Source organism: Haliotis asinina, chromosome 7 (assembly GCF_037392515.1).
Source record: "Haliotis asinina isolate JCU_RB_2024 chromosome 7, JCU_Hal_asi_v2, whole genome shotgun sequence".
Taxonomy (NCBI): Eukaryota; Metazoa; Mollusca; class Gastropoda; order Lepetellida; family Haliotidae; genus Haliotis; species Haliotis asinina.
In genome coordinates, this window is record NC_090286.1 from 24,423,420 (window position 1) to 24,434,869 (window position 11,450).

The 11,450-nt window shown below is 41.2% G+C and overlaps 1 protein-coding gene across 3 annotated transcripts in view; it reads right to left on the reverse strand.

The window, feature by feature from the left end:
- LOC137291776 (orexin receptor type 2-like) overlaps positions 1-11,104 on the reverse strand; it is a 63,604-nt gene extending 52,500 nt beyond the window's left edge. For all 3 annotated transcript variants that reach the window (XR_010957280.1, XM_067823298.1, XM_067823296.1), the window contains exon 1: positions 10,398-11,104. Coding sequence is in view for 2 of the 3 variants with exons in the window: in XM_067823298.1 (XP_067679399.1) it covers positions 10,398-10,775 (378 nt within the window). In the remaining variant the exon portion in view is untranslated. The remainder of the gene's footprint in view (positions 1-10,397) is intronic.
- Between the last annotated feature and the right edge of the window lie 346 nt (positions 11,105-11,450).

Here is an 11,450-nt window from a genome sequence, read left to right on the forward strand (position 1 = left end):
TGTCTTACATTCCCGAGTCTCTAATTACCGTGCAATTATGGTAGTTCAGATTAAAGCATTGTGAGAGTGGTATGTTTCCATCCGATTATGTCTGTCGCTTGTCGCATATGTTCCTTTAGTGTCCATTATTGTCGGAATCTCGCTGTCGGAAACAGAAGAACCTGTTTATACCATTTTTGAGCGTTGTGTTTTAATGTAGTGAGCTGTTTCAGGAGAGAATGGTTAACGCCATAATGGAGGTATTAACGTCTCTGCAGAAACGCGTCACCAGTGACAGATGAGAAGGGATGCCAGGGATTGAATACTTAGATTGTGTTACAGCTGCTGTTTGGACTGCCACCTGAATGGCAGATGTTGGTTGGTTGTTTAAAGCCACACTCAGGAATATGCTAGCAATATGGCGGCAGTCAGACAATCCAGTGATCAACAACGTGGGCATCGATCTGCTCATTTGGGATACAGTGACATATGTAAACCTGGTCAGGGAGCCTAACCACCCGATCCTGTTAGTCACCTCCTACGACAAGTATGGGTTACTGAAGTTTAACTGATGAATAATGAATTGATTATCTAGGCCCTCGAAACATTCGTAGTCCTAAGAATTCTTAACTTTGATCTAGGCCAATGTGTATAAAATGAGGTAAAGAGGTTCATAAGGCTGCAAACGGGTTGGAGAATAGGTTGCCAGGGCCTCCTTTCACAAAGCACTAAGGTGATCGTCACTAATCTGACCTTGGCGCAATGTTAAAGAAAGGGAGTTTAGGTTGACCGTAGTAAAGGCTGCTTCGTGAAAGGAGCTCCTAAGCAGAATGTTTCTAAGCAGTACAGTAAAAAATGTCAAAGACATACGAAAGCAGGATCCACGCTCCAATTAAGACAATATAAGGAACAACTCACTGACATCTTCATCAATTTACTACCTAGACTGCTTACAGTAAACGTTTAACCCTCGTTCGAAAACAGGATACATGCTCCAGCGAACTGTGATGAAAGTAGCCTATCGCCCAGTCATGCTGGACCTTTGATGTATTTTTATGGTGCGGGACAGAAAGAACGCCAAGCAGTTATAAAGCGGCCGCTCGTCAAACCGAGACAATAAAATACTGAATCTCAAATGACCACTTCTTAAAATCTTTGCAGATAACATCAAGCTGATTAGCTTTTCATTCTCATCATAGCAGTGTTATTGTGAAAATCAATGCAGACAGAGATCAAAACAGCTCCTGTATACTAAAAAACTTCTTCCAATGAGAGGACAATTTCAATACTAAGTACATCTGCACGGTGCTGTTCAATACTAAGTACGCTGTACAGAACGCCGCTGGAATCTCTGTTGCACCTCTTGACCATAAAAGTAGGACATCTTGATTGTTCACGGTTTGTCCACGCTAATGACGCGGCAATTGAAAAGCAGTTAACCAGCGTTTTTACAAGGAGCTGGAACAATTCAATGCTCCACTGTAAGCAGTTGCACAGGAGTGAACGCCAGTGCTCCGTATCGACCGGTGATTCAGCTTACTCATAATTGTTCATTTGGATGAAAGTATATAAGTAAAAACTGTATGAACAGGTAAAACTGTTTCACAAAGGACGTTCCGGATTTGTATCACCAACCAAAATGCTCTCAAACTTGAAGCTTTATGAGATGCAAATACCTTGACTGCCTAGTCTTTGTTATCAATGAGGATACTCTAAATGCTTGCCCAGAACTATTTGCAGTTATAGCGAGTGAGTGAGTCAATGAGCGAGTGCTTGCATGCGTGCGTACGTGATTGAGGGAGGGAGTGAGATACTGACAGGAAGTGAGTGAGTGAGTTGGGTCAAATTTCCGTCAGAAAACGGCGTAACATGTTAAGAAGGTACAGATATAAGTGATGCGAGAAGGTTCCAACCATTTATGGAGAGTCCTGTGACCACTGTTATGGTATTTACAAACTCCCAAAATACATAATCGGGGCGACACAGGATTCGAACCTCCAATCACAAACGTTCTGAAGAGGCAAATCTATGCAGCTCTGCACCTCGAATTGTGACACGATTTGGCCTCCCGTGCCCACTTGTGTACAATACACAACATGGAAGTGAAAAATACACAATCATTGTAACATCCCAGTCTTCTGTAATGTATCGTCACCTCTTGCAAAAGAGAGTTGGCGAGTTGGCTCCATGTCGTACGCAATGAAGGAACACAGTTGGTTTTTTTCCAAATGAAGCATCAAATAAATTGAAATGATCTGCCTTCTTGTAAATGGTATTGTCATGTGTTTCAAAGGTTTGTACACGTATCCCCATAACATGAACTTCGACGCCAGAGAACAATCCCGAGTATTCTCAGAATGAGAGTCCATGGGCATAAAGGAATTTTACATGACCAGGTTACTGAAAGTCCGTGGTGACAAGTTTGCGTCGAAGAGTTGCCTACATAATGCAAACATTAGTGCGAAAAGCTATACCCATTGCAGATTCCTTCATTTATGGTGCCATTAATTTGTGGGAAGCGTGCCAAACACATCTGCATCCGTGGAGATGTCATTAAACCCACCTTCCACGCCTATGATGTCTAACGAGCAGAATATGATGACTACAAAGATGTAGTTCATAGCTACCAGCTGTGAGGACCTATCAGATTTCCATGGTGTATATTTACATCGTGTATGGCGTCATGAAGAAAACAGATGAGTAGAACCAGGCTCTGCTAGGGTTATTGGGTGCCATAGGTATCACTGCAGTTTAAACCAGATTAATAATGTAGAGAATATGTGAGTGAGTTTACGTTAATCCCGCTTTTAATAATATTCCACCAATAACACAGCGAGGACGCAAGAAAGGGGCTTCCAATACTGTACCAGTTTGTGGGATCGAACCCGGGTTTGCGGCGAGACGAGCGAACGCTTTAACCACCGGGCTACCCGACCGCCCCATATACAGGATAAAGAATTGGGCCTGTTTTCACAAAGTACTAGGTGATCGTAAGGCACTAAGGTATCCTTAGTGCAATGTTAAAGAAGGGAGTGAAGGTTAATACTGGTAAAAGTTGTTTCCTGAAAATGCCTGCATGCTTGAACAAAGAACAAAAACACCTCAACCTTAAAGTTTAATATAACGACATTTTAGAATTACAACAAACACTGTCGGATAATGTGATTGTTGAAGTGTAAGTCTAGTGTGTGCAAAATAGTTTAAAAACAACAAAAAAAAACGAACGAAAAATGAAAAAGAGACAAACTATAACACATAAACACACAACGCAGGATTGTCTTATTACTATTCTTATTTCGTTTCGTTTTTGCTTTGTTGTTCATTACATAAAGGTTGTGGTATGAGTTCAAATTATAAACCACGCAGGTGTAAATGTTTTCTGCTTGATAATGCTTTGGAAAGCTATCTTTTAACCTAATGAAATGAGTAAACCGATAAATGTGACTACTTAAATATGTTAACACAGAGTATTAATGTATTCCAAGATATGAAACAGAACGCTTACCGCACTAATGGTTATTGATTACAAACCGCATTGATGAGATCAGATATATATTAGCATCCGATCTTTGTATCAACGAGTGTTGATATATTCAATATCAAAAGACGCTCAATGTATATATTAACTCGTTATATCTTTAATGTTTTAGAAGCGTTATCGTGTCATTTGACCTTTACTCTCCGCTTTTGTGGAATTCGATAATAATTCGATGTGTTTTAAAACACCAGGAGATGCTTGTGTTATAACCAAGAAATATTTATTCATTATCCACTCTCGCTCGTTCTTTATGTATAACTTCGTCCATCTGAGGTATGAAATAGCCATGATTTGTCAGCTTCCCGGTAGACAAGCGCCGATTAATGTAACTACATTGTACTATATGCCAGCAATGAGAAACTCTATCTGGTAATTCCAAGATAGCATACACATACACTTGGGATCTTGTCCACGGAGCGATTTATTCTTTAAAATCTAGTAATTCCCTTGACTCAAAAGTCATCAAAATTTGATGGACGTAGAATGAAACAGTCCTATAGAGGTCTCCCTAGATATTTCTCTCACAAATATCGTTGAGCACAATGCATTTGAGAGAGCGTAGGCGAATTCCAGGATGTGTCTATAGCAGTAAAATATGTTTACCTTGCATCAAACATTGACAAAGGAGAACAATGGTGAGGAAATAAATATACGGGATGTGAAGATTTGCTGTATTTTACTAGGATCCATTCCGGTTAATCGGTTTACTTGCACTGTTCTGTAGGCATAGGTTGGTACAAGTGTTTTGGTGGTTCAGAGTACGAACTGCTCTGCAGCCCATGGCGTTGGAAAGTTTGTGGTTCACGAAGATGTAGGTGGCTGGTCCAAAGGACCGGTAGGTTTGAAGCCAAATGCAGGTCTTGGTCTGTAGATTCAGGCTTGGGTAGGTGTGTAGTCCAAGGTAGTGATTAATCTGTAGTCTAAAGCAGCCAATGTAATACAGATGGAGCTGTAGGTTTAATCTGTGTTTGAGGGCTCGGTGCATTATCTGTTGCCGAAAGGCTAGGCATGTCTGTGGACGAAGGAATGCGCGGGTCTGGGCCCCGTTTCACAAAGCTTTCGTTAACCTCAGATTTTGTAACTTTTCTCGTAGCATTCGTACCTCCCATACTGTAACACAGGAGGTACCAGTGATACGTTGCTGTTGCAAGACCTTAGATTTACGAGAGTGAAACGGGGCCCTAACGTTCCAGGCGTTGGCTAGTCTGTAGTCCCAGGCGTTGGTTGGACTATGGTTTTGTTAAAGTTGTGCAAGTGAACCTACATCACTCACGTCACACGACCTCTCTGCTTTCACATGTCAAAAGAACACGACTGACGTAGATAGAAACCCAACCTATCAAACCTTAGTAGGAAGTACAGATTAGATGGTATGAGGGATGTTATGGAAGTTGCTGTGACATCACACAATTGTAATAATTGAGTACAATCCAGGGATTCTGGCAGTTCATAGATAATCCACCACGGTTCGTTATATATACAGTGCCTATGCAGTCGATAAATTCTCCCGAAAGCTTGTCAAATGCAAGGGGCATTTAAGACACACTTCCACTGACGATATTGCTAACAAACTGAAGCTAAATGTGCAAAAAGAGGATAGAAATATGCCAGACATTTTTCATTAACAATGAAATTCTACTTTCATACACAGTTAAGGTCGTGGAATGTTATTTTGAAAGTTAGTTTGTTTGTGATATATCTAACATGCTCAGTGAATGCTCCTAAATTTTAAGACCGAGAATTCACTTATCAACCAAAACTGGCTTCCAGGGTGGACATCGCTACAATGAGATCAAGCGACATTGTTGGCCATTACGTCACAAGCAAATTATATCACTATATATCGGTCTGCCACTGAACCTGTTTTATTGTACCAAGGAGAGATTCACTGTATTAAACGCAGACAGATGTATGACCGAAAAATCACCTGTGCCTCATCCTCACTCGCTCTATCTAGTTGAATAGAATCAACCACCAAATGTATGATAAAACAGTTTGTTATTTTGTTCCGGCGCAGACTGAACAAGTGGATTGATTCTAGGGGACCTGTAAATGAAGTTATGTCGTTAGTGGACATGCAATGATAATTCGTGTGGTCATTCCATCACGTTTTAACGTCAACGTCAGCATCAGTGCATACAAAACGTCTGAGTGATCGTTAGATCACAGCCAACCAGCATTCAAACACACTGCCCACACAAATAGCAAATAACATCGTTCTCATCACAACACCGCTTCACCTACAGTTCAAATTTGCCTATATCCAAACCTTTCGTTCGTGTTCAACCTCATATTGTTGTTAGGAATGTGATACCCTGACAATAGCAATAATTTGATCCATTTACTTCATAAACGCCATTTGCCGTTGGACGTAATAGTGGTATTAATTCAGAAATGAACCGCCACCCACTGGTTGAATTCTTCTAGAAAGTTGAGATCAGTTAAGTAAAATGCCGTGATAAAATAACAAGGTGTAGCAGCATCTGTAATCCGATAACGGACCGGCATGAACCCGTTATGTGTGGTCAAACATGTGCACGATGTGTAACGGAAGGCGCGCATTGGATAGTCTTATCCAATCAGATATGTAGCTCTCATAAATCATCATCTAGGTTGCGAGTAATTGCTGGGGCAATGCTTCTCCTGTAGCTGGAAACATGCACTTAGGGATGAGCAGCTTCATATCACTAAGCTGGTGTTCGTCTGGAGAATTGACAGGAACCCGAAACCGTATTGTAGTCCTTTGGGACATGATTACTATAACGCGCGTGCTCGTTAACGCTTATTGAGTTTTGCTTTCAACCTCCAGGCTCGCTTTCACTATTCGAAAATTGTTGCCCAATATTTGACACTTGAGACTGCCTCGGCACATGTCAACAGAATTATATTTGATGCAATACAGGATGCTTCACTGTTGCAGATATCAATGCACAATGTACTCATTGGGGCTGTGGTAGCAAAAGTTGGTTCATTGTCCCCCCCCAAACAATTCCTTCGTTTGAGTGTTCTGTATACAGTTTGGGACGTTAACACTATCACCATTTGTAGAGGTACACCGGCATGTTCCCATATGGTATTAATTACATCGTCTAGAATTCAGTCAGAACACTGGCAGAGGATTGTATGGCCTAGTCTCCCTTTAACACCGTGTGCACATATTTTCGTGACAGATTCTAGATTGATTGTTGCTGGTAAATTGCTTTTCATATAGGTTTTGTTCGTTATTTCCTCGAGAAGAAGTCGGTTGTGTGTCCGTCTATTAGGATAACAATAATGATAAAGCTGGTTGCTTACAAAACATCTGTTTCCACGCACTTGTGCATGCTCAAAGAACTAAAGCATTATTACCTCGGATAACCCAAGTTACCGGTTAGGTGTTAGAAGGTTACAGTCACCTTATGACCATTACAGCTTCAAGCCTGGCCACCGGTGCCCCGCTTGTCAGGTAGAAGAATGAGTTACACAATGACATATATTGTAGAAGAATGAGACCAATGCGAATCCTCACCCTACAGTGTTACGCTACAACAAAAACTCACATCGGGATGCAGCCCCGGAACCGTCTCTACTGGTTCCAGATTTGGGCCCATGGTCTGTCGTACAAACTCTGAAGCAAATATATCCAAAAAAGCCCACACAAGTCTAGAAAATGTGGCAAGTCTAGATTTCCTTTAGGGCTCCATTTCATTATATTATTTCAGTTTTACTATGAACTTTTCTTCAGTAAACGATGTTCATTTCAAAGACTAGTTGTTAGTCTAGTGTGCCCATAACCCAAGCGTAATACAGCAATAGCTGTTGAAACTACACAGGGACATTATGTGCAGATTTTGTCCCCGAGTCGTGGTATAATCGTGCTTATTGACCAGAAGGCAGATATCGCCACGGGCGATACGGGGATTTGTTCTCACTGTTGCCAAAGCTTCCCATTTCAACAGGTGGTCACCTATCTCGACAATATTCAAATATATTTAACGTGTTTAGTTATCAGATGCTAAAATGTGTCAAATTTCAGACTGCTGTATCCACGTCTATTACAACGCTTGATCCTTTTTATTAAATTGTATATTTTATATTGTATGTTTTTTTACATATTAAATGCATTAATCTCTTTGGTAATATGTGACAGCTTGATCTATACTAAGGCAATATTTAGACAATATTTCCCCTGTGCTTTTACTGCAGTCGATATTGCCAAACCTTCTATGGCCAAATTGTATAGAAAGGATTATATTGCCGAGTTCGTATGCTGTCCCCAGTTGTGCAAATGTGTGGTTTGGGCAGGTTCGTGATTAATGAACGTGTCATGCCATTAGAGCAGAAGCTAACAGATTTTGTTCTTGTGACCTCCACGTATCATATACTTGTTAATTGTCTGATCGGTAATCTGAAAGTTGGTGATTTGGAAGCTGGTAATGTATTTAAGGATCATATAGGAACGTCGTCATTCAGGCATGTTTCACCTCCCAGAAGCTGACACCGTGGCCTGGTGTAGTGGTTAGAGCGTCCTCCCAGGGAGCAGAAGGCCGCGGGTTTGATCCCAGGCCGCACCATACCCTAAAGACGTTAAAATATGGTACTTGTTGGTCACTGACTGGCGCTCGGCACTATTGGGAACAAGGACTGGTCGAATCGAGTATAATGTGTCTGAGTAGGGTATTCATGCTTAAATCAGTGAGCTAGCAATATAAAACCAGTTCAAGTATGGGCTAATACAACTAGCAACGCATACACACACATGCACGTCGTCAGATGAGCGAAATATTCTTGCGACTTTAAATACCACCTGACCTCACCTCATGGACAGTCATGTTTGGGATGACCTACACACATATGATACTGAACTTCCGAAGAATCGTTAAGCCGAACGCTTTTATTGGATTCTTCCGGATAAACAATCTAACCCCTCCAGCTAATCCTATCAGTTGTAATGATGATATAGATATGAGCTAGCAATTATACGGGACCATGCATCATTTGTCTGTGTGTGGAGTCCGTCTTATACAAGTACAATCACTATATTCCTTCTGGCGACACACATCTAATCAAGAAAACACACGACTATACAAGTGTGTTTTCAAATGGATCAAGGTTAAAACATGCTGTAGGGGAATGGTTCTAATCAAGACTATGGTATTCAACAGTTTCATTTCCACTGATGCAGAACGAGGCTGCTGAAACCACATTGAGCAGTATGTTCGAATAACATTAGTTGACTGCTGATAATACTCCACAGTGTATATTAATAATATTTTACCAATCAGTGATAAACTTGATGAGTAATACTTTATACAGAGATGAGGTTGATACAGTTTTGATCAAAAGAATGTAAGAGAAAGATGAATAAGAAAGACTAAAGAACTCTTCAATATAAAAGTAAGCATATCATTTGTAGAGATAGTAACACGATTTCATCAATAATGAAATTGTGTTCTGTAAATGACAAAAAAAACCGTTGCTTTTCTCCCCTCGAAATTGATTTTCAAAGATTAAAGAATAACATTACACATAATTGTGGAAATTAATAAAATCGGTGTTTACGTTTTAACTAAGATGAATTGTGACTTTGCCTCTGACTCTACATTGACAAGGGACGAAAATGAGCAGCTGGGGACTTAACGTAATTTTGGTTTAATCCTTCACATTGATTGATAACCCACTGGGGCGTAGGACAGGGCCCTTCCCCAAAGCCATCTGACAAAGGATATAAAATGTAATTTATATCCTTCTGTTTGAGTTAGGATTACAAGCTTATTCTAATATCTCGTGGTCAATACTCCTTGTGGAATGTTAAGGAAAAACGTTTGAGGATGTTGCCGTCGTTTATTGTGGAGACAGTGGCGTCTCAGAAGTGGGGCAAGGCGTCCGTGGTGTAGTGGATAGGGTGTTTGACAAGGAAGCAGTATTTCCGAATTCGATCCCAGGACGGACATGCTAAAATACGTGGAAAGTTACAAGATGCTAATTGTTGCTAACTTGCCTTACGTTAGACGTAAAGGAAATAAGGCGATTGTGTTACTGTGCTGTACATGTTTAAACAGTTGCATGGTATCTCAAGGGGTTCGCGTTTGTTCGCGCTAACACAAGATGCATGATGTCGCTTTATAAGTGCAATGATTTTGAACGCGGCGGTAAGCCCGCTTCAGTTCACCTCCCATCTCCATTCACCTCACCTCTTCTCACCTCACCTCCTCTCACCTCACCTCACCTCCTCCAGGCCGACATTACCTCACCTCACCTCACCTCACCACACGTCCACCAGGCCGACCTCACCTCACCTCACCTCACCTTAGCAAACGTCGCTATGCCACACCTCACCTCAGATACATTTAACTAGCGTCAGACATTCATCATATGCAGAAGAAGTCATTTCAGTATATGTGCAGAAAGAGCGAAATCTGTGTTGGAGCCGCGCTTTCACGAGTGGTTAATTTTCCGCTGACGTGTCAACTTCCTACAGGAGAAAGACCCAGATGGACGCAGGTTATTGACGTTTACCACTTTGGCTAGGCAAACAACATGGGTTCTGTGTTATCTGCTCTATCTCGACTGTTTAGCTACAGGTTGAAAAAAATACTCCTAGGGACTCACGACATCGAATGATACCGATAACGTATCCTTACCACAGCGAATCTGGTAACAGCGGATCCTGCTACTACTATTGGACGTTAACTTGCACATCAACATCTTTGACTATTTTATCTCATTATTAACATATCGTAATCTTTCTTTTAACGGACAGTAATAGCATCATAGCATTTTCGAAATTTTATCTCATAAAAATACCGTCATCTTTCTTACAACGGACAATAACGACGAACTCACAGAGGCAATAAATCAAATGTGTAGAACAAAGACAAAAAAAAAAGAAGCACGTTACCTGTAAATAGTGAACAGCCTTGCACATCGCGTGTCCCAGTGGCCAGTTGGTAGTAACATCAGAAATAACGCTAGGTGGCAGGCATATCAAGATAACCAAAAAGTCCGCCAGAGCCAGGTTAACCAGGAAAAGGTTCGTCGCCGAGCGCATCCGGTGGTTCCTCCACACCGCAAACCACACCAACAGGTTCCCCACAATACCCATTACGAAGACACAAGTTGACAGCAACAGAATGATCCATAGCAAAGGCTGGTTCTGCCATGGCTCTACTTCAGAATAGTCTTCTACTGTTGTATTAGTAGAAGCATTGTAGGAATCCTGCGTTGAGTTCGGGAAGATCATTTCAATCACTTCATTGTTATGCTGTTTTCCGTGCATTTGGAATGATGTATTTCGTTCTATTCCACGAACAAATGAATTTCACCGTTCTCCAAATTATAAGTCAATATGGCCTTGCTAAAAGTATCTGTAGAACCTTTATAACAAATAAAGCTTATCCATCAGTGTTTGTTAAACGGACACGTACGTAACCATTTCAACAAACTTTGACAAGAATCGGTTCTTGACAAACACATAATTGATTTAAGAATCCAAAGAGGAACACGCAATCAAACCTTCATGCGTACACGTATTAGCTACAATACGGTACTAGTCCATGAGGTATTGACTGTTGGGCAGAACACTATCTAATAGAATGAACGCACTGCTCTCGCTGAAGACTACACAGCTAATACGCTCGCTCAATACTGTTCTGAGCAGACTGGCGCTTTATCATACATTACCCCAGCACCCAATGGATACAGTCGCCTTCTTCAGCTTCCTCAGATGCCGGGATGACGGTCTGAGGCTGTGATTGGTCCAATGAGGATGGATTTCATTGTGCTGGGATGGGACCAACGAGTGGGATTAAAAGTCGTGATATCTTTTTTGCCTTCTGTTACAACAAGCTGGTTCGATAGGCTGCCCACAGGTGTCCAAATGTATAGAAGAGCTTGTATAATGGATACGTTTATGTAATTATTGAATTGATCGGACTGTGTTGCTGAAAAACTT